This window comes from Podarcis gaigeae (genome assembly GCF_964106915.1).
Source record: "Podarcis gaigeae genome assembly, chromosome: 7".
Classification (NCBI taxonomy): Eukaryota; Metazoa; Chordata; class Lepidosauria; order Squamata; family Lacertidae; genus Podarcis; species Podarcis gaigeae.
This window is the reverse complement of record NC_139683.1, coordinates 85,056,507-85,084,397: the sequence shown is the minus strand read 5'-3', so window position 1 is coordinate 85,084,397 and position 27,891 is coordinate 85,056,507. Positions and strand designations below refer to the sequence as shown.

The 27,891-nt window shown below is 44.4% G+C and overlaps 1 protein-coding gene across 5 annotated transcripts in view; it reads left to right on the top strand.

Annotated features, from left to right (window-relative positions):
- The first annotated feature begins 1,003 nt into the window (after positions 1 to 1,003).
- MTA1 (metastasis associated 1) overlaps positions 1,004 to 27,891 on the top strand; it is a 70,262-nt gene continuing 43,374 nt past the window's right edge. For 2 of the 5 annotated variants that reach the window (XM_083748438.1, XM_083748436.1), the window contains exons 1-8: positions 1,016 to 1,571; positions 10,892 to 10,957; positions 15,611 to 15,678; positions 17,534 to 17,627; positions 20,179 to 20,305; positions 20,433 to 20,496; positions 22,350 to 22,467; positions 24,905 to 25,007. In XM_083748438.1, the coding sequence (XP_083604564.1) occupies positions 20,184 to 20,305; positions 20,433 to 20,496; positions 22,350 to 22,467; positions 24,905 to 25,007 (407 nt within the window). In that variant the 5' untranslated portion in view covers positions 1,016 to 1,571; positions 10,892 to 10,957; positions 15,611 to 15,678; positions 17,534 to 17,627; positions 20,179 to 20,183. Of the gene's footprint in view, positions 1,572 to 10,891; positions 10,958 to 15,610; positions 15,679 to 17,533; positions 17,628 to 20,178; positions 20,306 to 20,432; positions 20,497 to 22,349; positions 22,468 to 24,904; positions 25,008 to 27,891 lie in introns of all 5 variants that reach the window. The other 3 variants (XM_083748437.1, XM_083748435.1, XR_014566671.1) reach the window with 2 other exon arrangements.

Below are 27,891 nucleotides of genomic sequence, written 5' to 3'. Positions count from 1 at the left end.
ACGGGGCTCCGGAACGGATCCTGTTCGCAACCAGAGGTACCACTGTATATGCACAGCTTCGGATTGCAGCAGAAATCAAGCATGGCTTTGTCTCAGGCTTCTGCCTGCTTCCTGCTTTTAGCCCAGCTCATCCACACATCAGCTCTGGCCTTTGTCCTCCTATCTACCAGCCAGGTGACGGAGGGGGCTCAACCACCCACCCATTTCCCCCCCCAGCACAAAGCAACCTCATTTCTTAGACTAAGGGTCCTGTAAAGTCACCCAGAAACGTGGCTCCTTTGCCAATGGAATCCTTCCCTGCACCCCAGCCCAAACTCACCATCTTACATTTACAGTGGTGCCTCGCAAGACGAAATTAATTCGTTCCGCGAGTCTCTTCGTCTTGCATTTTTTTCGTCTTGCAAAGCACCCCTATTAGCGGCTTAGCGCTATTAGCGGCTAAGAAAAAGGAAAAAAAAAGGAGGGGGGAACTCGCAAGACGTTTTCGTCTTGCAAAGCAAGCCCATAGGGAAATTCGTCTTGCGAAGCACCTCAAAAACGGAAAACTCTTTCATCTAGCGAGTTTTTCGTCTTGCGAGGCATTCGTCTTGCGGGGCACCACTGTATGTATTGAACCCCCCTGCTTTCCTGTGAATCAAGCACAACTGAAGAAACAAGGCTCGATGGCTAAATGCAGACCAAATGGAACACTTTCAATACGCAACGGTGTAATTTTTTAATATTCAAGTTGTCTGTTTTTTAAGCTTTTTGTAAACCGCTTAGAGATGTTCTAAACATATTAAGCAGTATAGAAATTAAATAATCAAATAGCTAAATGTCGCGATCCAGGCTGTTTTTGGAAAACAGAGGTAAGGCCAGTGCTTTTTTTCCTGGAGGGACGCAGGGGTACGCACACCCCTAAACATTTTGTGAATCTATTAAGTTTGGCCTCATTGAGGGGCGGTATTTCAATATGAGTAGGAAAATGAGAATAACCCTAAACATTTTTTTAAAGAAAAAAAAACCCTGGGCGAGGCCATCTTGGAAACATCAAGCAATCTTCCAAAACACATCCTGGTTCCAAGGACATTTGCCTAGGCCCTCGGGAGAATGCATAGGGTTTCAATGGGCCTCAGCCCACCTCAGGACCCCCTAAGTAACTGAGAGAGGGGGAGGCTTGGCCTTCCAAAGTGGCCTTTTGCCGGGGGAGACGGAAGAAGGCCGGCCACGAACCCTTTCCCCCCGGGAAGAAGCCCTTCCCACGGCATGAGGACCCGGAAGGGTGGCTGGGGGCAACCGAAGGCGACATTCCCGGTCTCTTCGCAGCGAAGCGCCTTCCCGAGCCGGCCTGGCGGGGAGGGCCTGGCGGCGTCGGCGGGCTCCTCCCAGGCCCCTTCCCCCTCCTCCCGACTGGTCTCCTCCCTCTTCCCCGGTCTCCATTTTCCAGAGGATCCGGCGCCGACGGCAGCGCAAGCAGCCGAGGGAGCGGCGGCACCGGCAGCAGCGGAGGCAGCAGCATCACCGTCGGCGCCTGCCGGGCCTTCCTCGCTCCGCCGCCGCCGCTATGGCTGCCAACATGTACCGCGTCGGAGGTGAGGCCGGCGCCTTGGTCCTCCGACTCTCGCGCCGGGGCCTGGCGGGCGCGCCCTCGAGGGAGGCCGGCGGCGGGGTGGGGGGCTTCCCGAGGTGCTGCCGCGAGGGGAACCGAGGGAGAGGGCGAGGCAGCCAGAGGGGGCGCCGGCTCCTCGCTTGCATCCCCCTGGCCGGGGCGAGGGATTGGGACCTCCGCCACCCCGGGGAGAGCGGGGAAGGAAACGCTGCCTGCCCGCGCTGGTTTTCCTTTCTGGGTAGGGCCCGTGTCAAGCCTAGAGAGGGAAGGTGAAGAAATGCGGGGAGTAGGTCCAGAAAGACCAGGCTCCGTCTTCCCTGGGCATCGCCAGAGGGGCCAGCAGGCGACTGGGAAGCTGCAAGGCATCCCCACTGGCTCCTCCTCGGCTCCCTTGCCTGCCAACCTGCCCTTGCAGAGCTCCAAACCCCCCAGTCCATAATACAGTCATAGGTAAAAGGTAAAGGGACCCCTGACCATTAGGTCAAGTCGTGGCCGACTCTGGGGTTGCGGCGCTCATCTCGCTTTATTGGCCGAGGGAGCCGGCGTACAGCTTCTGGGTCATGTGGGCAGCAGGACTAAGCCACTTCTGGCAAACCAGAGCAGTGTATGGAAATGCCGTTTACCTTCCCGCCAGAGTGGTACCTATTGATCTACTTGCACTTTGATGTGCTTTTGAATTGCTAGGTTGGCAGAAGCTGGAACCGAGCAACGGGAGCTCACCCCGTCGCGGGGATTCGAACCGCCGACCTTCTGATCAGCAAGTCCTAGGCTCTGTCAGAACAGAGCACCACCCACGTCCCTAATACAGTCATACCTCGGGATAAATACATTTCAGGATAAGTATTTTCGGGTTGCGTTCCGCGGCGACCCGGAAGTAACGGAGCGCGTTACTTCCGGGTTTCGCCGTTCGCGCCTGTGCAGACGGTCAAAAGGACCTCATGCGCAGAAGCGACGAAACACGGCACGCACAGACACGCCGTCGTGTCTTATATTCCATTCGGGATGTGCACGGGGCTCCAGAACGGATCCCGTTCGTATCCCGAGGTACCACTGTATTGTGCTCAGGGTTTGATGGCAGGGGAGGCAGAGGCAGCTGCTCTTCACAACCCGCCAAATTGCCTGCTTTCCTACTTCTTTGGCGATCACTCGTGGTCATCCATAAACACAGTTTTAACAATGAGTCCGTAAGTGACTGTGGAGGCCAGTTCTGGATCCACACATCCTTCCACAGTGGAGACATTGGTTTCCAGGCAGGAGTTGATCACGGTGTGGGTTTGCCAAGCATGCCTTCCGCTTAGCGTGTTTCGCCCTTGCGTCCTGAGTTCGAGTGTCTTCAAAGCTCGTGACACCTTTGGGAAAGGTCCAACGAAGTTGATGTTGAAGTGCAGGCAGCCTTGCCCTGCATCTCTGGCTCTTGGAGGAGGTTGGGTGAGGGGCAGAGTTGGTAGCGTTGTGCATGACCCCCAGAGCAGGGGGCACGAAGCAAAGGCTCACACAAGTGCAGCCTTGGGGAGGGGGGTAACTACACATTAGCAATAAGTTCCCCACACCCACACGAACATACCAGACATCGTTGAAGCCCTGTTTTATTTTTCCACCTATGCGTGGGCGTTGTAGACAAGGGTATCTGACTAACAGTGGGAGCCTAACCAAGCTAGTCCTGTTGCTCCTCAAAAGCTAGTCCTGTTGAATTCAATGGGGTTTTCTCCCAGGTAAGTGGGGTTCGGACTGCAGCATCAGTCACACACTGTGTAGATCCACTGTAGATAAACAGGGTTAAATTACACACATCAAAAGTCCATTGATTTTTATGGGTCTGCTCTGTGTATGAGTTAGTCAGATAACATCCAGGGCCTTTTTTGTAGTGGGACCAAGGCAGGGATTGCCCTGCAAGAAGCTGGCCATATTGCTGCTCACCTGTTTAGGTAGTGCTTTAGAAATTAGAATTTTGACTGCTGCTGGCTTCTACATCAAGGTATTCAACTAAGTTTTACCCACTGAAATTATTGGCCATGACTAATTTGGATCCATTAATTTCAATGTATCTACTCAGAGTAAAAGTTAGTTTACCTTTTGCTTTGATTAGTTATTAGCGGTTTGTTAAATTTTATACTTTTTTCTCTTTAAAAAACTGTGTTTTAAAAGATTTCTTAAAGAAATGTCATTTCCTTAGTTAGAGAATATCTATTTGAAGGTGTGTGAGAGATCAACCTGTTGTTGGCATAAGAGTTTTCCTGTAATACATACTGGCGGCAGACCTTGACTTGAAATTGTTTTGGGATGCAGCCAGAACATTGACTTATGAGATCTGCCTTATGGCCCAGTGTCTGTTGAGATGCTTGCTTTTTTGCAGTCAGGTAGAGAAATGAAAGTAGATGTGGCTGGAACTCTTATCCTGCTTTTTTCTTCTTTCATTCCTTTCATATTATCTGCTTTCATTCTGTTCTGACAATCTGTTGCATTTATTTATTTGTTTGTTTAGTATTTATATGCCACTTAATTATTAGCATCTCTAAGCGGTGTACATAAAATTACAAAAAAGTGTGTTGGTTTTATGGTAATTGCTGAGGGTGTATGAGTGGGAATGCTGCTGAATTGTGATTCTTTAATTTTATTCATTTATATCCTGCCTCACTACCAGCATGGCTCACAGTTAGGTTTGTCATATTCTAGTTCTCCAGATCCTGGCAGCTTGATTTATATATTATGTAAATCAAGTGAGGAGTTGGGAAATTATGCTCCTTCCAAACTTGTTTTATAACAAGGAAACAGATCATTTGGCTTATTTTTGTATATATCTTGCAGGTGAGAACGAGGGCTGGGCCATAGCTGGTTTTCAACATTGCAATATATCACCAGCCAAACATTGTTTTTTAGTGATATATCACAATGTCTGAAACATGGAACTGTGTAGGGTGTGTGTGAAGTTTGGGTGAAGGAGCAGTCATTGGAGAACATGTGGGTGGGGTGGTGGAGATCCTGCGAAGAAGCAGTCAAGGAGATTAACAGGTATGTGCTATGTGCACTGTGGATTCCTCCCCTTGCTTGCGTTTGGAGAGCAAACTCCTTCCACTTCTCCTTAAACAGAGAAAAGATCCAACTTCATTGCCTTCATTGCATCTCCTAGGAGGCACCCACTGGAGCTGTTCTGGATGGTCCAGAGGTTGATTACTCCTGACTGGGGGGGTGAACATCTGGAGCACACAGTAACTAGCTGTAACTGAATGGCTAAACATTTCAATGATAAAGTTGCTCGGTTCTGCAGTGATTTAGATGCTGCTATTGTAACAGTGGGACGCAGGTGGCGCTGTGGGTTAAAGCCTCAGCACCTAGGACTTGCCGATCGAAAGGTCGGCGGTTCGAATCCCTGCAGCGGGGTGCGCTCCCGCTGCTCGGTCCCAGCGCCTGCCAACCTAGCAGTTCGAAAGCACCTCCGGGTGCAAGTAGATAAATAGGGACCGCTTACCAGCGGGAAGGTAAACGGCGTTCCGTGTGCGGCTCTGGCTCGCCAGAGCAGCGATGTCACGCTGGCCACGTGACCCGGAAGTGTCTCCGGACAGCGCTGGCCCCTGGCCTCTTGAGTGAGATGGGCGCACAACCCCAGAGTCTGTCAAGACTGGCCCGTATGGGCAGGGGTACCTTTACCTTTACTATTGTAACAGTACCAGCTGAGATTGGACAGCTGAGATGTCCAATGCAATGTCGAGTCTGGTGTTGTGAGATCATTTCCAGTTGATGTGGGCTGAAGATGTGGACAGAATACTTTAAGTGATGTGCTTGATCACCTGCTCATCAGATCCTTGTCCATTCTGGTTTATTAAAGCTATCCAGGGTCAGGTAGCTGAATCTGTGACTGCTGCTCAACTATCCCACCCTAGACCCAACAGAGTAACAACTATAGACCAGTCGCCAACACCCCTTTCTTGGCAAAGCTGGTGGAGAGGGTAGTTGCAGAGCAACACCAGGTATTCCTGGAAGAGACTGATTATCTCCACCCCAATCGTTCTACCTGGACACTGAGGTCCAGTGCTGAGGGCCTTCTCGGTAGTGGCACCTACCCTGTGGAACGCCCTCCCACCAGATGTCAAAGAGAACAACAACTACCAGACTTTTAGAAGACATCTGAAGGCAGCCCTGTTTAGGGAAGCTTTTAATGTTTGATGGATTTCTCTATTTTAGTATTTTGTTGGAAGCCGCCCAGAGTGGCTGGGGAAGCCCAGCCAGATGGGCAGGGTATTATTATTATTATTATTATTATTATTATTAATAATAATCCACAGCCTGGGTTCAAACCTGGTTTTGGAACTGAAACAGCCTTGGATGACCTTTATCGTGAGAGGGACAAGGGGAGTGCAACTCTGTTACTTCTGCTTGATCTCTCAGTGACTTTTGATACCATCGACCATGGTATCCTCCTGCATTGACTTCGTGAGATGAGTATCTGAGGCACTGTTTTACAGTGGTTCTGTCCCTGTCTTCAAGGCGGTTTCCAGAGAGGTGCATTGGTGAGTGTTCCTTGGCCCCCTGGCATTCGTGCTGTGGGGTTCTGTAGGGTTCTGTTTTCTTTCCAGAGCTATTTAATATCTGTATGAAGCTGTTGCGTGTAGTCCTTAGGAGTTTTGGAGGCAGGTGTCACCAGTATGCTGATGACATGCAACACTACTTCTCCGTAACAACCACATCAGGAGACACTGTGGAAGCTGTGGGTCTAGATGCAGTGATGGACTGGATGAGGACCAATGAACTGTGCTTGAATCTTGGGAAGACAGGCTCTTTGGGTGGGTGGTTCCCATGTTTGGGCAATTGGCAAGTTACCGTATTTTTCGTTCTATAACACGCACCAGACCATAACACGCACGTAGTTTTTAGAGGAGGAAAACAAGAAAAAAAAAATCTGAACGAAACAGTGGATATATGATTTTTGTGGTTCATGCTGTGGCCACAGACATGTGATCTGACAGTGAGTTTGGAGTAGCCCAATGCAAAAATCCTGAGGATCCATGTTGGATCCATGCTTTGTAACCACGTTTTTGCACCACTGCGGCCCCAGGCAACAGTGGGTGCGTGATTTTTTGGGTGCAAGATGTAGCCATGGACATGCAATGTGATCTGATGGTGAATTTGGGGTGACCCGGTGCAAAAATCCTGAGGATCCATGTGGATCCGTGCTTTGTAATCACGTTTTAAGTGGGGAACGAAGGAAAAGCACTCAAGGGACAAGGAACACGCGTAGGGTGTGTGGAGAAGGATGCTGCTAATAATGCAGAAGAGGGGTATAAGAGGAGAAGGCTCCTCTCCACCTCCCACTTTGCTCCTTTAAAGAAGCAGGCTCTCTGTCCCTCTCTCCTCCCCACTCCGCAGCTCTTCTCCCTCTTTGCTGTTTCAAAGCGAGCCACGGAGGAGGGAAGGAAGGGGAACCATGGATCCTCTGCTCACAACGGCAGCAGATCCCCTCCGCCACCCACAGCCATTCGCTCCATAACACGCACAGACATTTCCCCTTACTTTCTAGGAGGAAAAAAGTGAGTGTTATGGTGCAAAAAATACGGTACCTGTTTCGGATGAAGTTGCACTCCCTCTGAAGAAGCAAGAGCATAGCTTGGGGGTACTTCTGGAGACATCTTTGTCACTAAAGGCCCAAGTGTCCTCTGTGGTTAGGAGACCTTTTACCAGCTTCCCGTGGTTCACCCAACTATGGCTGTTCTCTGACAGGGATAGTCTGACCACTGTAGCTCATACATTGGTAGCCTCCAGGCTAGATTACTGTAATGATGTCTGTGTGGGGCTACCCTTGGGTCTGGTTTGGAATGCTGCAGCCAGAATGCTGTTGGGACTTTTGGTCAAGAACGTGTGACACCATTGTTAAAAAAGCTGCATGGGCTGCCAACGTGTTGCCAAGCCAGGTCCAGGGTTCTTGTTTTGATTTTCAAAGCCTTGGACAACTTGGGCCCAGAATATGTTAGGGATCTCCTGAACCTTTATATTCCAGGTTGACCACGGAGATCACCTGCAGGAGCATCTTGGGTGAAGTGGTGAGGCTCATTTGACAACGAGAAATCAAGTCTTTGGTCCATTTCTGTGGAATGCCCTGCCAATATAGATTCAGTAGGCACCTTCTGTGCCAGTTTATGTCTGTTGAAAGCTTTCCGGTCCTCCAGTCCTATGCTGGCAGTTAAGAGCACCCCCCATGGTCTATTTAATTTCTTTTACATTTAAACTTCTCTTTTTAACTTCTTATGATGCTGTTGTTTGGGTTCATGTTTTTATACTGTTGTAAACTGCTGTGATATATATTTTTATGATACAGCAGTATATAAATATTTAAATAAATAAATAAATAATATAAATAAAACTTTTAAGCACGAGGCAAAAACATTCCTCTTCTCCCAGGCCTTAGCTAATTAAACAAACTATGGCCTTTTAAACTGTGTGATTTTCTGTATGTGTATGAGGGTTATTGCTTTGCTTGCTATTACGTCACACATTTTTGTGTTTCTACACTGTAAACCGCCCTGTGATTCCCAATTGAAACTTGATATATAAATTTAATAAATAATAAAAAAATGATATACTGGTGAAATCACCCCATGTAAATTGTTGCCATTAAGAGGAATGCAGATGAATAAAGTTCAGGATTCCCCGACAAATGTGTTTACTGCAGAGTAATTGTAGCATGTGCTTTATTTATTCAGGTGCTTCTGCCCTGGACTTCAAAGCTAAAAGCCTTCACAAGGTGACTTAGAATATTAAGCTACTATAAATGCAACGCAAAGCAATAAAAATTCAGGATAGAAAACAATTGCAGTAAAAACAGCTGTTTAAAATAGAAAAAGAAGACAGCCAAAAGGTCTTTTGAAGACCATACTTAAAAACCACGAGGGAGGGGGCTTTGAAAGATCTGCTGTAGAGTGAGTTCCACAATAGCAGTGCTACCACCAAGAAGGTCCTGCCTTCAGTGTATCTCCCCAGTCCCTGTTTTTGTCTTTCAAACTTTCAGACATTTTCTTGATGACATTTTTCTTTGTGTTGCAATGACAGCTTGTGGAGTAGACCAGGTGCATGAGCAAGCACTTAAAAGTCTCTTCTCTCATGTTCAGTCACTTCAGCTGAGATGTGCATTTTTTGATGTGTGTTCCACAAGAACAAGGCAATCACCTCACCTTCCTCCAAGCATTTGGCAAAGCTATACTCCTATATGATCACTGCAGATGGTGACAGCAGCCACGAAATTAAAAGACACCTACTTCTTGGGAGAAAAGCAATGACAAACCCAGACAGCATCTTAAAAAGTAGAGACATCACCTTGCCGACAAAGGTCCGTATAGTTCGCTATGATTTTCCCAGTAGTGATGTATGGAAGTGAGAGCTGGACCTTAAAAAATGCTGATCGCCAAAGGATTGATGCTTTTGAATTCTGGTGCTGGAGGAGACTCTTGAGAGTCCCATGGACTGCAAGAAGATCAAACCTATTCATTTTGAAGGGAATCAGCCCTGAGTGCTCACTGGAAGGACAGACCGTGAAGCTGAGGCTCCAATACTTTGGCCACCTCATGAGAAGAGAAGACTCCCTGGAAAAGACCCTGATGTTGGGAAAGATGGAGGGCACAAGGAGATGGGGATGACAGAGGACGAGATGGTTGGACAGTGTTCTGGAAGCTACCAGCATGAGTTTGACCAAACTGCGGGAGGCAGTGGAAGACAGAAGTGCCTGGCGTGCTCTGGTCCAGGGGGTCACGAAGAGTGGGACACAACTAAACGACTAAACAACAACAACATACTCCTATATAGTTGGAAGATGTGGTGGCTGGGGAAACCCAGTCAGATGGGCAGGGAAGAAAGAAGAAGAAGGAGAAGAAGAAGGAGGAGGAGGCCTCAATTGGCTGATTTCAAAGCTTCACCCCTTTCTGGACAGGGATAACCTAACTTCCATTGTCTATGCTCTGGATTACTGCAACACATTAGAAGTGGAACTGTCTCTGAAGATGGTTCAGAAACGTCACCTGGTGCAGGATTCAATGACCAGGTTGCTCCCAGGGCAAGACGGTTTGAGCATATAACACCAAACCTGGCCTGACTCCGGCTCCAAGCCCAATTCAAAGTGCTGGTTCTGATCTATAAAGCCTTAAATGGTTCAGCACTGGAATACCTCAGGGACTGCTATAAACCAAACTGGACTCTGCAATCATCATCTGAGACCTTTCTTTCTCCTCCTCCACAAGAGGTCCAGAAGGTGGACATGAGAATGGGCCTTTTTGTGCTGGCTTTCTGTTTATGGAATGCTCTCCCAGGGAGACTCATCTGGTGCTTTTGTTACGTAACTTTAGACACCAGGCACAAATATTCCTCCTCTCCCAGACCTTTGGATGATAGTGAGGAAATAGAAGAATAAATGAATTCTGGTATATAGAACTCTGTAACTAGTACCTGAGTTTACTTTTTTCTTACTCCCACCCCATCCCTTTTTCCTTTTATGAGTGTCTTTTGGATTGTAAGATTGAGGACAGGGGCTTTTTTTTATTAATCTGTAAGATGCTCTGGGAAACTTCTCAGATGTGTAGTGGGATAAAAATGCTTTAAATAGATAAGTAAAATAAAGTTCCTTTGTCTAAGATTTGTAAGGTGACTGTAATACTTTGAACAAAGAGGGGAGTGCATTTAGAATTAGTAGTTAGAATTTATACACTCTTTTGGGTGGTTCCAGGTTCTACTTAGGCATGTAATTTTCAACACTCAATATTCTGATAAAGTTTTATGTCAATTTGTAATAAATTTGGTTTTTATTGCTATCTGTGATGAATATTTTAGATTATTCTTTGTATACTGCTTAGAGGCTTTCTCTCAAGTAAAGGTAAAGGTAAAGGTACCCCTGCCCGTACGGGCCAGTCTTGCCAGACTCTGGGGTTGTGCGCCCATCTCACTCAAGAGGCCAGGGGCCAGCGCTGTCCGGAGACACTTCTGGGTCACGTGGCCAGTGTGACATCGCTGCTCTGGCGAGCCAGAGCCGCACACGGAAACGCCGTTTACCTTCCCGCTAGAAAGCGGTCCCTATTTATCTACTTGCACCCGAGGGTGCTTTCGAACTGCTAGGTTGGCAGGCGCTGGGACTGAGCAACGGGAGCGCACCCCGCCGCAGGGATTCGAACCGCCGACCTTTCGATCGGCAAGCCCTAGGCGCTGAGGCTTTTACCCACAGCGCCACCCGCGTCCCCTCTCTCAAGTAAGTGGTATATAAATTTGGTTAAATAACTTTATATCCATGACCAGTAATACAGTTCTGACAGTATTATTATCCCCATATTGCAGGTGTGGGGCTGACTGGTTGACAGACAGCTAGACATTTTCCGCAGAAAGTCACCTTACCCATCAAAGGCATGATTTCATGTGGATGTCTGTGGATCTTTTATCTTGCTCCCAGAGACAGCCAGGCAGCCCTGTTTCAAAAGAACACTTTACTCAGTACATATAAGTTGAAAACTATTTACTCTCACAGCTAACACCACCATAAACACCACATCTATGAATAATGATTCCTGATTTCTTTCTAACTTTCCAGCACTAGACAGATTAAAATTTTTGGTCTCTCACCAGTCCTCCAGTCCTTACTGTGAGGACAATTGCTTTACAGCACGCTAATGGTCTGGTCAGGAACAAATTGACAGTATTTCAGGTACCCACTGTCTTCTTCTGATTTCCTTTGTGCTCAGATTCCTGCATTTACCTGAGAGAATTCCATAGGAGTTACTTCTGAGTAGGTGCAGTTAGGATTGCAGCTTTGGTCCATTTGTTGACCTGTCTATTCTAGCAGAACATGGGTTATCTTGAGAGCGTTTTGTATGATGAGGTTGCAGGTACAAGAGAGCATTCCAATGGTTGAATCTGGAAGTTTAAGCCTTGATAGTGCGTCAGGCTAGCCGCAGCCATTGTCATATCTTTCTCTGAAGGTCATCTCTCTGTATCTTGTACATGTACAGTGGTACCTTGTTTCGAGTCCAGGATCTGTTCCGGAGCCCTGGACACTCAACGAAAGGGATGGTCAACAAAGCGCTGCTCTGCGCATGCGCGAAGTGCGATTTAGTGCTTCTGCACATGCGCGAGCGGCAAACCTGGAAGTAACCTATTCTGGTACTTGTGGATTTGCTGCGGACGTTCGCTGAAATGGACAGTCAACGGGGTGAAGGTTCGTAGAGGTATTACTGCATCTAAAACACACCAAGTTAAATAAGTTCATACTGTAGTAACAAGTTTTTTTTTATGGATCAGCACTCCCGGAGGAAATTAATTTAGAAAAATTAATTTAAACTTCTCCATTTCTCTTATGGCTAATTCTTTATAAAACCACAAGCTATATCATCAACATCATTTTATTTCTATGCTGCCTTTCCATAGTTAAAACAATGCTCAAGGCGGCTTACAACATGACAAGATTTACATAATTACCAGCATAACAAAAATCATGAACAATAAACAAAACACATCAAAAGGTATGCAACCAAATGGAAAACAATTTCCACATAAATCATAAAATCTAAAACTAAAAATACATCTAAAAATAAGAATATATAAGCACAGCAAACAAACACAGCAACTTCTTTATGCAGGGATCTCATACACTGCAGAGTAGAGGATTGCTTCAAAAGCTGCACAAAACCGATTTGTTGCTTGCTTGCAGGGCTGTCCCAAAACATTTTGCTGCCTGAGGCAAAGGACAAGATGGCAACTTTCCCATTCTAGTCACAAAAGCTGACCTGACTGGTAGCTGAACATGACTTCAACACTGACAACACTACTGCATGGTTTTTTCCTGTTTCCCCCCCCAAACAGCTTTGGGGAAAAACTGAAAAAAATGGTTCCCCCCATTTCCCCCCAGTTTTTTCCCCAGGCCTTCCCATCTCTAACTGCACCTAAGGGCAGTTTCAGATGTGGCAGCAGAGGCCACCTACCACACAAAGATTTTTTTTTTGGGGGGGGGCTTCCTGTTGGTATATGCTACCTGAGGTGGTTGCCTCATTTTGCCTAAGGATAGGGCCGTGACACTGATCGCCTGGTTTTGTAAGCTTTTGGTTGGGACTTTCTGATGCATAAGTGACCAGAATGAGCTAAATGATTTAGAATGGAGTAATTAACATTATAGTCAAACAGCAGGTTGGACATCTGAAGGGGTATGCAGCTTTTTGAAACCTTTTGGGCACCTCGCACATTATTTTCTTAATTTACCATTGTGTTCTACAGCATTCTTATCTCCTGCTTAAATTGTTCTGTTGTCCTTTATTATTTACTGCTTGAAAGAATGCTTAAGTCACTAGCGTATAAACCTCCCCACCCTGGCAACTTTTCCTTTTCATTGCATGTTAGTGCTCTTAATGTAATCTTTGTGGCAATTTGTAAACTTTTGATACCCCTTAGTATGTGCCAGTGTTAGATATGTGCACACTGCAGGAATGTTCTGTGTAGTTTGTCCTGCAATTGAATACATGCCAGTGGTTTTGATGTCTATTATAGCCAGTTTCCATGGAATTATAGCATTGACCGTTAGGCTCTTGGGCATTACGGTCACATAGAATCATAGTGTTGGAAGAGACCACAAGGGCCATCGAGTCCAACCCCCTGCCAAGCAGGAAACACCATCAGAGCACTCCTGACATATGGTTTTCAAGCCTCTGCTTAAAGACCTCCAAAGAAGGAGACTCCACCACACTCCTTGGCAGCAAATTCCACTGTCGAACAGCTCTTACTGTCAGGAAGTTCTTCCTAATGTTTAGGTGGAATCTTCTTTCTTGTAGTTTGGAACCATTGCTCCGTATCCGCTTCTCTGGAGCAGCAGAAAACAACCTTTCTCCCTCCTCTATGTGACATCCTTTTATATATTTGAACATGGCTATCATATCACCCCTTAAGCTCCTCTTCTCCAGGCTAAACATGCCCAGCTCCCTTAGCCGTTCCTCATAAGGCATCATTTCCAGGCCTTTGACCATTTTGGTTGCCCTCCTCTGGACACGTTCCAGTTTGTCAGTGTCCTTCTTGAACTGTGGTGCCCAGAACTGGACAGAGTACTCCAGGTGAGGTCTGACCAGAGCAGAATACAGTGGCACTATTGCTTCCCTTGATCTAGATGCAATACTCCTATTGATGCAGCCCAGAATTGCATTGGCTTTTTTAGCTGCCGCGTCACACTGTTGGCTCATGTCAAGTTTGTGGTCAACCAAGACTCCTAGTTCCTTTTCACAGGTGAATGTTTTCACAGGTGAATCTTTTCTTGTAACATGGATGCATGAGCTGCCACTAGGCACGTGGCATGTCTTTACATCAAATACGTAAAGAAACTTTAGAAAATGATGACATTCCTTTAAAAAAAGACCCTTTTATTGCAAATTGATAAATTTATTGGTTTATATCTGGCTTACTGCTCATGGTTTGTTTAAACCAGGGTTGAGGAACCAATGAGGAGGGGAGAAATAAAGTTGTCTTTTGAAAACATTGCAAGTAGCTGTTGTTGGCAAAATACACCTTTTGCAAACAGCTTTCAAAAATTCGCTCCACCCCTGTAAAATGCGGCGACGGGACAATTTTTGCCAGAGGGAAAAGTCTGGTGTGCAGGCAATGCTCTCAAAGGGCAGTCTTCTTTTGAAGCCTGATCTTGCTGTCATCTCAAAGAGGGACAGATTTGCAAAGGCTTTGGGGAGTCTCTCACACCAACTCCATACCACCCTGCGTTTGAGATGGCAGTGGGATTAGTTTTAAAAGGGAAGCAGGGGAGGAGCTCACTGTATTCTCAAAGGTTGGCAGAACCCTTCAGGAGTTCCCTCCCTTCTCTTTTAAATCTCCCCTCTCCCCTTAATCCTTGTTCACAAACTACTGTATTTTTCCGTGTATAAGACTAGGTCCCCCCCCCAAAAAAATATGTCAAAACTCAGTGGGCGTCTTATACACGGATAGTGCCTAGGACGGACTGGCGATTGGTTGTTGCCCCCAAAATATGGGGTGTCTTATGCGTGGGGGCATCTTATAGATGGAAAAATATGGTAATTTAATCTCTCACCTTTCGATCCATTCCTGGAATCATCCTCTAAAACCCACACATCTGTATGGGTTATTATTATTTATTATAAGTGTTTTTATATGGTCTGTCAATGATATTCCCATAGCAGTATGCAAAAGCAATCTGCAGCAGGTTTTTTATTTATTAAAAAAACGATTTATGCTGAGTTGTTCTCTGCCAACAATGGTTTTTGTCCTGGCAAATGGGCAAAAGTGTCCGTCTGAGTGAGAAGGGTGGAATTTTGAATCCTCCTTTGCTGTCATAGCATTCATGCAGACTGGCTGCTGTTTCTCTCAAGTGTGATATCGCTGCGTAACTATTGTGGGAGGACCAGAAGTGGGCAGGTCCAAGCTAAGTTCCCTGTAGACCAGAATTGATGAGTGCGGGAGCAATTTGAGAAGGATTAAACCACAGAGCCTAGGACTTGCCGATCAGAAGGTCGGCAGTTCGAATCCCCACGATGGGGTGAGCTCCCGTTGAACGGTCCCTGCTCCTGCCAACCTAGCAGTTCGAAAGCATGTCAAAGTGCAAGTAGATAAATAGGTACCTCTCCGGCGGGAAGGTAAACGGTGTTTCCGTGCGCTGCTTTGGTTCTCCAGAAGCGGCTTAGTCATGCTGGCCACATGACCTGGAAGCTGTACGCCGGCTCCCTCGGCCAATAAAGTAATAAGAGTGCCACAACCCCAGAGTCGGTCACGACTGGACCTAATGGTCAGGGGTCCCTTTACCTTTACCTTTATGGGCTGGAATGGATTTGATGTGTCATAACTGCCTGAGCCCATGGGGAGTGAGTGATGCATAAGTATTGGGAGTGGGGAGGATATCACTGCATTTGATGATGGCACAAACAAGCCATCTTTAAAGGTGGTGTGAATGTGTGTCGCTGGGAGGGGGTGGGTAAAAAAAATGTAGTCATTTTTTCTTATTTATAAGCTTTAGGTGTCTAAAACTTGTACTTCAAGATTGGTTTTTTCCCCCCTCCCCAGATTATGTCTACTTTGAAAACTCTTCAAGTAATCCATATTTGATAAGGAGAATAGAAGAACTCAATAAGGTAAAAAATATATCAGTGCACTCAGTGACTTTTGAAGGTATTGGCGGTACTTGCTAGTTCTGCTACCAGTTTTTATAATTTTCAGCTAACTCTCAATTCCCTTTTTGTAAAGTGATAGAATTTACATGGAAGGAAGAAGCAGGAAAACTGCTCTAACCCATCCCCACTAATCCCCCTAGCTCACCACGCACTATTCTACCACACAGCACAAAACGTCCAGATAAAAACCTGGCAAGCCAAAGGCTTATGCCGTCTAGCAGACTTTTACAAAAATAACAAACCCACATTGACACAAGAAATACAAGACAAACTAGGGGACACCCAACACCCTGGCTAACACACCACCAATTACACACCTTCTTAAACAATACAGTAGGGCAGTGGTGTCCAAACTTTTTTCAAAGAGGGCCAGATTTGATGAAGTGAAGGGCCATGGGGGCCAACCAAAGTTGTTGTTAACCTTTTTTTAGGATTGAAGTTGTTGAGGTTTTTTTGGGATTCTACCCTAGGAAATAAACTGCCACAGAGGCCGGATTAAACTGACTGGCGGGCTGGATTAGGCCCCCAAAATGGACTTTGGACATGCCTGCAGTTGTGAAGTCAGCAGCAGCTAGGCCCATGACAATCTTTGAAAACCTCCTCCTAACAACAAAGGGACACAGCAAGGGGATGGTATCCACAATATACAAAATACTGCTCCAAAATCCCACAAAACCCATCAACATAATCGAAAAAAAATGGGAGGATCACATAGACCCCACCCAGTGGACTAGAATGTGGTCTAAACCACATTTAAAGGGTTAAATCCATCCCAACTTAAAGCAAAGAACTCAGATTGTACCTAACACAAAGGAAACTAGTGCTGATATGCTCAGGAGCCTCACCAAAATGCTGGAGAGGCTGCGTCTCCACAGCACATACCTCCCCATGTGGTGGGATTGTCCTGAAATCCAAAATCTTCTGGACATCAGTCATGCAAGAAACATGCAAATAACTTTGCAGCTGCTTTGGGAGTATGCATTGTCCTATTTTGAAGTGAAAGTGTCTGCCACATTTAAAAATGTTTCCCATTCATTTCACTTGGACGTGCTGCTCAGTTTCCCTTGTAGGAATACGAACAGCTATAGTTGTATATGGTTATAGTTGGGCATTAAGATAATGTAATAGAATTTTAAAATTGAGTATGAAATAATTGCATAAATATAAAAAGTCCATAGTGCCGACTCAGATATATGACAAAAGCTTGCTTTAAGTAAAACCTGTTCATAGACAGTCCTATAAATAGCCCTGTACAATGATATACATAGTATAAATATTATATCAATTTCATTGAAAACTGGCCATTTGTGTGATTCTTAGTGCCTTTTATAATTTCATAATGATTAATCGAAATGAGTAATTGAAGCAACCAAAACAAGAGGTTACCGGACAGCATGAATAACTATAGGAAGGCTATAACTGTCCAGATCAGGTTGAAGTTAATGTGTCTGATTTCCCCCAGAGCTGATCTCTAGGTTTTTATTCGAAAATTGACTTAAGATCTATAGTAGCAGAATATAGTTTGATGTTGAGAATATTACATCAGACCTTTTTTCTTCACTCACTAATGATCGTGTGTACTAATATGCAAAGAAAAATAATCAAAATGAAATCATTTGGTTGCTAAGTACATTATAAATTGAGTATTATAAAATTTGCGTTCTGCTTCATTTTGGTTTTTAGTATTGGTGTTCTGTGGTGTAGTTAGTAATAAAGCATTTATATATATATACCATTTAAGCCACATTTAAATACCTACCATTTAAGCTTCTCACCTGAAATTAAATTTTTTTTATTATTTTGCTCACTATGACAGACAGCCAATGGAAACGTAGAAGCAAAAGTGGTGTGTTTCTATAGACGGAGGGACATCTCAAGCACATTAATTGTACTGGCTGACAAACATGCAAGTAAGCTTTCTATATTATTAACTTAAATGATAAACTGTTGACTTAGTTTTAAATAACATGCTAAAGGGAGCTGCTAGATGGAACGCAGTGTTGTGCTCTTCCAATTGTTTCGTCTGCACAAATGTTTAAGCATGCCAGACAGAATGATTCCCCCCTCCCCACTCCTCATGTACCATCCTGGGGGTTCTCTCAGAGACTCTGAGATTACATCCGCAAGCTCCCTTGGGTGCAGCTCATTAGGCCTTGGAGAATTGAATTCATTTAAAGTAGCTGGGTGTTCTCTTACCACCTCTATTCCTGTCTTGGGCTGCAGCTCCTTCCTTCCATCATTTATTCTGTTATCACCAGATGGGCATTGCTTTCCTTTTGGGTGAAGACAGAGGCAAAGTAGGTGTTGAGCAGTTATCTGTTACCCAATAGCATTTCTTTGCCTTTTCCACTACTCCACTACAGAGGACCTGCTACTTGCTTGTTCTTCATCCTGCTTCGAATATAGGTGAAGAAACCTTTGTTTTTAACTTCTGTTGCAAGTCAGAGTTCATCCTGAGTTTTGGCCTACCTGACATTCCCCCTGCAACTGTTGGCTACTTGCATATACTCCTCCTTTGTGATTTTTCCTTTCTTCCATTTCTTATATATTGCATTCTTAACTCTCAGCTCATCTGTGAACTCCTTATGCAGCCACACCAGTTTTTAGATGCCTCCCATTTTTCTTTCTTGTTGGAATTTTCTGTGTTTGTGCCTTCAACATTTCACCTTTAAGAAATCCCCATCCATCTTGTACTTCCTTCTCTTTCAGTATTTCTGACTATGGGATCTCACCCAGTAGTTCCTTAAGCTTTCTGTTTTGTTTTTTTTATAATATTTTTTATTAGTTTTATGAAATACAGAAAAAAGAATAAAGAGCATATTATAAAAGTAGAAAAAGAAAGTTACAAATTTTTCTTACTCTTTTTTCCAAATCTGTTGGACTTCCCCACGTCCTCCCAACCCTGCATTCTCTGTGATGCATAACGTCTGCAATTTGTTAACTTGTTTCAATACTTATTGTATCTTCCTTTTTATCATGTTACCCAATTTCAAATATATTATGGCCCAAATCATGTACGTTTTCATTTTAACACAATAAAGTTGTTTCATTATTCTATCTCTGACTCCTTGTACCTTAATTTCCATTTCTTTAATTTAACATTACTGAAGCTAGAATTTCCTAAAAGGTGCGTTTTTTAACATTCATACAACTTATAATGTTTTTCCAAATAGTCTTTAAATTTTCTCCAATCCTCCTCGAATGTTTCTTCTCCCAAGTCTCGGATTCTGCCAGTCATTTCGGCCAGTTCCATGTAGTCCATCAACTGCGTGTGCCATTCCTCCAGTGTGGGTAAATCTTGTGTCTTCCGTTCCTTAAGCTTTCTGAAATCGGCCTTAAAGTCCAGAGTGCATATCTGACTACCCTCAGCTTTCCCTTGGCTTTGTATCATGAGACCCAGGAGAACATTATCACTTTCTCCCAAGGCTTCCAGCACTTCCTCTTCATCAATCAGTTCTTCTCTGTTGATGAGGACCAGGTCCAAGATAGATGATCCCCTTGTTGCTTCTTCAACCCTCGGGAAATGAAATTGTCAATGAGACAATGGAGGAATTTGTCAGACCCTACATTCTTGGCAGAGTTGAGTTCCAACAGATCATGGGCAAGTTGAAGTCCCCCATTACTAATATGTATCTCCTTTTTGAATGCTTGGTAATCTGCTCTAGGAAGACATCATCCAAACCTTCAGTCTGTCTTGGTGGTCTATAGCAGACACCTACAGTAATGTCACTGTTGTTTCTCTCTTCTGAAATGTTCACCGTTATGCTCTCAGTCTGCCTTCCATGCTCCAAGTCTTAGATCTCTTCACATCCTTTACATATAATGCTACTCCTCCCTTCCTGTTTGGTCTTATTCCTTTTGATAGGTTATACCCATCTCAATTTCCATATTCCTGCTAAACTGACAGGACTTGCTTCTGAGTAAACTTGCATGGGGTTAGACTGTGCATGCATAGATCTGTCACAGTGTCTGCATGTCTGTCAGCTTGGTGCCACAGCAGCTGCAATGAAGCTGTAGGCAACTACTATGCTTTCAATAAGTCCTAGAAAAAGTGGTGAAATAGGATTTCTGTTGAAAGTGGTTCGGCTCTAGGCCTTAGCAGCTGCTGGATTATGTCAACATCTGATGCCTCCTCTGGTGTAGTGAATGACATCAACCTTTTGGGCATGTCCTAGCCCAGTAACCATGAGACCAAGGTGGTTCACAAATTATGCACTGAGTTCACTAATTCTGTTTTCTTTGCATCCCTAGCATGTACATGCAAATCATGACCTGAAGCAGGATATAACAGGGTTGCATCTTTAAAAAAAATAAAGTTGGCCATATAGCAGTGTTCTGTTAGAAGAATGATCTGATGTTATGCTGGGTAGTTAAATTTAAATGTAAAAATTGCATCTGGCAGTGCATTGAAGTACTATTTCGACCATCTTCACAGATTAATGTTATTTCATCTTCAACTAGGAGAAATGGAAGAAGAGATGGAAAACCCAGAAAAGATTGATTTACCAGAGAAACAGAAGCATCAACTGCGACACCGAGAACTGTTTCTCTCACGTCAGCTGGAATCCTTACCAGCCACTCATATTAGGTGTGGACTGAATAATTAGATTTTTTGTGTAATGGTTTTTAATAAACCTAAGAACATATTTGTATTTTACGTAATGTGGCATTCCAAATGCCCTTTTTTCTCATCTTATTTTTCTTTCTTTTTTTAGAGGCAAATGCAGTGTTACACTCTTAAATGAAACAGAATGCCTTAAATCCTATCTGGAACGTGAGGTAGGCACATATATGAAACTGAAAATCTTCCAAGATGTTTTGCCACACTTGTTTAAAGCACTTGTCCAATGTTAAAAAGGTAAAGGACCCCTGACAGTTAAGACCAGTCGCGAACAACTGGGGTTGCAGCACTCAACTCGCTTTATAGGCCGAGGGAGCCAGCGTTTGTCCACAGACAGTTTTTCTGGGTCATGTGGCCCTAGGCTCAGGACCAAATGGCATGCTCCACCTTCCTCCTTGATTTCCTGATTCATAGCACTATGCTGTGGCATCCAAACTGCACCAACTGTGGCCTGTGCAAATCATAGCTTGCCTCTAAACCAGAGTTAGAAACAATGGTTTGAAGGTGGGTTCTGCCTTTCTAAAAAAGCAAACCATAGTTTGTTCGATTCAGATGTAATGGCAAACCGTGGTTTGTTTCAAACCAGGAAGTTGTGGCGGAGCACAATGTGCAGTGGCTTCTGGGAGCACAATGACCAAGTCATGCTCTATAATAATGCTTTGAAGTGGGACAATATTTTCACTATTTTGGGATCGTACTATGAAGAAAATACCACCTAAATTACAGGTGGGCATGGTTGGGACTAAAGTTCTCTATTTAGTGTATTTCACTTTTTTGTAAAATATACAGTTCTAAGATACTACTTTCGTCTTTTCTGAGGCTTCAGGAGCTGTGACGGGGCTTCTGCAAACGTTTAGACTCCCATGCAATTTGTTTTGGCATAACTTCTTAGTGCTGCATATGAAGGCAATTCTTTAAATAGTATATTTGGCAATTCATGAACATCTCTGGTATATTTGGTATATTCATGAACATGTCTTAGAAATCAGTCTGCAAATGGACCGATTTGGTGTCCTAAGTACTTTAACTTAAAGGTGAGGCTTCATGAGGAAGGAAGTTCTCTAAGATGAAAAAGTGAGCAAGGTTGACGCCTTGTCTAGAGGTGAGAGGGATTTTTCCATAACACAAAGTGGAAATACGAAGTGATCAGAGGTAGGGGACACAATGTAGAAGGGACAGAGTTAAGGAGCAAATGAGAGGTTGTCTGCAAAACTGAATAAGGAACTTTAGTGCCAAGTGCCAAACTGGAGTGCCAAAATGTCATGGCAAATCCTAACCTGGAGAAATGGAAAAGAACAACCTGTTGATTAGGTGCCAAATAGAAGTGTGTGCCTATGTTGGCAAATGGAGTGGGTGTCGAAGCATTTGTATCCTACTGCTTCTCTCCATAAATGAGAGTCAATTTAATTCATTGATGATAGTAGCTAGGCATGCTTGCCCAAGCATGCTTTGCACAACCACCCGTAGAGTGAAGTTTGAGGAGCCAAGAAATGGAGACGCAAGCTCAGGGGAGCCAGCAAGACTGTGTAACTCCACAATATTCTGCAATTTTTCTGCTATTAAACGCCAGGTAGAACTCATCATTTTTGGTCAAATGGTTTTCTGGTGCCTAGCGAATCTAAACTCCTCCTGTCAACACTGTTATCTTATTCACCCATTGAGATTGTACAGCTATATCTAGCTGACTCCAAAATGGAACAGGTAGCATTTCTGAGAATGCTATCTTGGAGAGCCTGGATTGGAACATCCTAGCAACTTAAATTTTACTTTCACAATACACACCTGCATTTCCCAATGTATTTGGTGCACATTGCTGACTCCTTCCTAAAATGATAATTTGTAAAAGGTAATTTTTATTTATTTCATAAGTAAATACTTTATATGCATTTGATTTTTCACCACCAGGTTTTCTGTTGTCATTTGATGGTGCAAAAACTGTTAGGAGTGGCTCTATACTCACGATTCAAGTTGTTGGGAATGCTATAATTTTTACTTCCCTTCCTGTCCCCAGGACTTCTTTTTTTATTCACTAGTATATGATCCACAGCAGAAGACTCTTCTAGCTGATAAAGGAGAGATCAGAGTTGGAAACAAGTACCAGGCTGATGTAACAGACTTACTGAAGGAAGGTAGTTTCATTTCTGCATAAATCCATAAAGAATTCATGTTGTGTTGTGGAAGGTTTTGGAAACTGTGGGGCTCAAAGTTTTTTGTTTGAGGAACTGCAGAATGCTTTCACAGCCTCTATATCCCATGATGTGTTACACTAACTAGTCCTTTCATGCTGTCCAAACATACCGTATTTTTCGCTGTATAGGACGCACCTTGTTTTAGAGGGGGAGAACAGGAAAAAAAAATTCTCCCCCTCTCTGCTCAGCGCCCCTTCAGCAAAGCGGCAGGAGAAACGGAGCCCCTTCCATTTCTCCTCCCGCTTGGCTGAAGGGGCACTGCGCAGCTCTCCCTCTCTGCTGAAGCCAGGAGAGTCTTGCTCTCCTGGCTTCAGCAAAAGGAACCCGCTGAGCTCCACAGGCTTCAGGTTCCTTTTGCTGAAGCCGGGAGAGCAAAACTCTCCTGGCTTCAGCGAAAGGAACCTGAAGCCTGCGGAGCGCAGCGGGAACTTGCGCTGTGCTCCATAGGCTTCAGGTGGCTATCCTTGAAGCCTGGAGAGCGAGAGGGTTCAGTGCGCACCAACCCCTCTCACTCTCCAGGCTTCAGCGATAGCAACACGAAGCTTCCGGAGCACCGAGGAAGCGCTCCCTCTGCGCTTCGGAGGCTTCGCGTTGCTATCGCTGAAGCCAAGGAGCCTGCATTCGCTCCATAGGACGCACACACATTTCCCCTTAATTTTTGGAGGGGAAAAGTGCCTCCTATAGAGCAAAAAATATGGTACATAGTTTCTCTAATGATACTTGATCTTGGTTTACCTCTGTTAAAATATTTTTATAGTGTTTTTCTAAAATGTTTCACAGCAGCTTCCAGCATTTTAAAACAATTCCAGAATAAGAAACACAGACATTTAAAATTCAGATTCAACTTTACACTAAGCTTAAATCTGAAAAATTCGGAATGAATTATATGGAACACTCTTAAAAAACACAAAAAACTTTTGGACTGGAGGACATTCAGTTAATAGGATGGCACCTCCCACCGGACAGGATACGCAGCCCCCTTCAAGTGTTTTGCCTGCACTTCCAGGGGGAGGAGCCACCCCACCCTCCAGATTTTCCCTGCCTCTAGTCAGGTCGGTTGGGTCCTGTGTTCTAGGCAGAACTTAGCATTTGTTTACTCTTTGCAATGGTTTTTGTTTTGCCTTTACCCTTTTCTGCCTTGCCTTAAATCCTCTTCTGTGTATGTTGTTTATCTGTCTTCTTGATAATAATAATAATAATAATAATAATAATAATAATAATAATAATAATATCATCATTGTTAGGTTAAAGAAGGGTGTCCTTTCTTTAGCTTCCTTTTCCTATAAGTCTGCAAATCTGCAGTTTTTTTTCTTGTGGGTTTCTTTCCTTTTTACCAGCGTGAGACTTTCTCTGGGGGCACCCGGGGCTCACAGGCAATGGAGCTATCACAGAGAGTTTGCTAACTCAGCCTTCCTGTCAGAAGGGTTCTTTTGACTTCTCCCCCCCTTGTGTTATCAGCCAGCAGTTTTTTGTGAATGAGGGGAGGACGTGACGCATCACAGTCTTAAATTCATCTCTGCTGCACAAGAGAGGAGGAGAGAGACATATCAGTTACACTCCTGCATTCTCCCTCTCCAAGAACTTTACTACAGTGGTGCCTCGCAAGACGAAATTAATCGGTTCCGTGAGGCTCTTCGTATAGCGTTTTTTTCGTCTTGCGAAGCAAGCCCATTGACAGCTTAGCGGATTAGTGCTATTAGCGGTTTAGCAGCTTTTAGCGGATCAGCTGATAAGCGGCTTAGGGCTTAGGAAAAGGGGGGGAAAAGGGAAAAAACCCCGCAGGAACTCGCAAGACATTTTCGTCTTGCAAAGCAAGCCCATAGGGAAATTTGTTTTGCGAAGCGCCTCCAAAACGGAAAACCCTTTCGTCTAGCGGGTTTTCCGTCTTGCGAGGCGTTCGTCTCGTGGGGCACCACTGTATTCTGCAAAGTTCATTGCTCTAAGAGCATGCTTGCCTTTGTTGTCATTCTCCTTGTCAGGCTGGAGTGGGATCTCATTTAAGAGATCAGCAGGTGTGATCAGCTTTTTGTGTGTGTGTGGGAGCTGCCATGTTTTGTTCACTTTGAGCAGGAGATACCTAATGGTTCTGTATTCCCAAAGCTTTTGTATACATGTGAATTAAGTGGCTTCTTTGGGGAAATGGGGCTGGTATATGAAGTGGTGGATGGTTGGATGTGTACTTTTCACTCATGTCATTCTGCGGGAAGTAAACTCTTCTTGGCAATACTACAAAAGAGACAACCGTAGCATTTTCCACCAGTGAATGTTAAATGTTTTCTGTAGTTTCCAAGATTTGTGGAAGGCAAGCTCCTCATCAGTACGCTATTTGTTTTGCCAGATTGCCTAGGAAAACCCTTTTTTATTTGAATTTGTTTAGGTGAAGATGATGGCAGAGACCAATCAAAACTTGAAACAAAAGTTTGGGAAGCATTTAATCCACTAATAGACAAACAGATAGATCAGTTCCTTGTAGTAGCACGGTAAGGAGAAAAACATCACAATTTGCGTCTTAATCTGGTTATTCCCCCGCTTTCTGATTATACTGTTCCCCTAAACAAATGCTTGCTGTTTGTCAAACAAAATGTTTTGTTTGCCGTTGCATCATTATGGTAATTATAATCTTAATGTTTATATACCATTGTTTTGGGATTGAGTCATTGTCAGGACTGCCGCTAGGTCCCAGCTCACAGAGGACCAACGCCCAGTGGATATTATATACAAAAGTCTTTATTGAAGTTTAGTTTCCATTTCCAAGCTCTGGGCGCGCAGGCCCACGTCTTAACGCTAGACCGGCTAAGTCCCCTCTGACTCACTGCTCCACCCACACCAGTTTAAGATTCTAGCCTGGCTCCACCTCTTGCGCTGCTCTTTCCTGCGTTGGGTCCTTCTGCCCTCTGGGGTTCCCTCCTTCCTGGACTCCTCTGACGCGGAGCCTCCTGAGTCTTGCCCCTCCCTCCGGCGGGCTTTAGGACCTGGCTCCCTTCCCGGGCTCCCCGCTGTGCCGCGCTCCTGTACATTTGAACTTGGCGCGCGCGCCCAGCCGGTGACTTTCCTTCTGACCGTTTCCCCGCTTCCTGATGTGGGTGTTGCCAAACCTGACTCCTCTCCTCCCTCTGGTGGTGAGGACACTGGTCCCGACTCCTGGGACTCCCCCTCCCCACTGCGCTCTGGTGGAGACGCTGGCCCTGATCTCCAGCTGCTGTTCAGAGACTCCCCGCTGGCCCCTCCCTCTTGAGGTTTCTCCCTTGGAATCTCCCTTGCTCTGGCCACCGGCGCTCCCTTCTGTGAGTCCTCCGATTCGCTAGAGAGGCTTGTGGAATAACTCTGGCCACTGTCACTGCCTGCGCCCCCCTCGTACTCCTCCTCCTCACTCTCCATTTGCTCCCCCTCCTGTGTCTCTCCTTCTGAACCCCTGACAGTCATTCATTAGCAATGATTTGATTTGCTAGTAAAGCAGATAATTCACTGATCTCTTCCACTGTGTCCCCAAATGTTCAGTAAGTTTGCACAAGGGCTTTCTGCATACTAAGGCCATGTCCTGATCGTTACTGATACAGTCAACATGAATAATGTCTTCATTGCAAGCTTTTTGGAAGTTGTTACTGAGTTTTAAATGTATGGCTTGTAGTACTTGCATGCATCGGATTGGGTGGTGCGGATACTGCCCACATGGAGGAATTAATATAGGTATAGTGGTAGGTAACAAACATTGCAAATGATACTTGACTGAAGGAGGCAAATTTTCATTCTTCAGCTTGCTGCTGTTCTAAAACCATTTGTTGAATGAAAATCCTTGCAATAGCAGATATTTGCTCTGACCTTTCCTGATTCCATTGATTTGAAAGACTGGTAGTGGTTTTTTTGTATCCTTCATGCAAGTGTGAACATTCAGTTAGCAATAGTTTTCAGGTGTGTGGCATATGAAATAATTAGAAGGAAAGGAGATGGGAGTTGCAGTCAGGCCTGAGACAAGGAAGTAGCATATAGATGTAAAGCAAGATGTTTGGAGAACTGTCTTGAGGGCATTCATCTGATACAGCTCTCCTGTCCCTTGTTGTTGACTTCTGTCATTGGCTTTATAGAGCATTGTCCTTGTATGGCATGAGATTGATATGTGCTTTGAAGAGCATGGGCACCATGAGCATCACAGAGGTCCTTGGAGGAAAACAAACAAATGTTAGCAAATGGTACTTGGACAGAAAAGTGTATTCATCAGTTGCTAGTACCTTTTTTGGATTCCCTGATGGCAATTCAACTTGCTCTAGGCATAGGCCTCTAGTAAGGTTTAAACATGCGATAGGTGCCTTATTCCACATTTAGGCACTGATTTTGTATATTCTCACTTCTTAAACTGATTTTCTTCAGGTTTCAAGCTCATGAAAATGAATTTCATCAACTTGGGGGAAAACTAAATGTGCATATAAGGTTACATGAGATAAATAAGGTCCTCCTTTTTCCTCTGGTAGTGTAAACAAAAAGGTCAAGGTGTACATCCTGTACAGAACTCATTGCCACAAGCAGTGAATGTCAGAGAAGTCATTTTGCCACTCCGGCAAGTAGTGTGTATAAGCCATCATACTGGAAGACAAGATGATGGGTTTGAATTAAAATTTTGGTCAATATTTCAATCCGCCACCCAGGTTAGAAACCAACGTTGTATGAACTAAGGTGATAGTCATACTGGATTCAAAGAATTTATGGTCACATTACACAATTCTTCATTATTACATAACCAAAAGATGTGCAAAATTGCTACATCAGTTGTGTTCTGTTTTCAGATTACTTTGACATGAAAACCTCAGATGGAGCTGATAAAAGACTCACACTTAAGCAAATGTTTCGGTGGAGCTGCTGGCAGCATGGAGTCCAGCAAAGCAGAGGAGGTAACGACTTGTAATCCACGAACCTACATCAAAACATAAATATGCCTGCTAGAAATGTGCACATAGGCAATCATTTAACACAGGACAGTTGCTGAAATTGGCACATTTCTGGCATTCCGATTCTCATGCTAGTTATTCATCCCTGATAAAGCACAGAGTATATTGACTTCACTTGTGCGTTCTTCCTCAAGTTATGGAAGTAGTATGAAAATCAATGGGAGATGCAGCAAGAGTTCTTTAGCCGCATTCCTTCTTGTTTTGCAGACATCATTTCTAAATGCAACAGCTTTGTTGCACTGATTCATTGTTCGATAGCATCAGAATCTCATTCTTTGTTTGGACTGAGCAGCCACACAATGAAGTTATAAAAATAGGCCATGCATAGTGGTGCAATACTACTTTCAAAATATCGGTGTAATCTCTTCTGAAAAGAATAGAAGTTTGGAGGTGGCAGAGATCTGAGCAATCTCACACAATACAA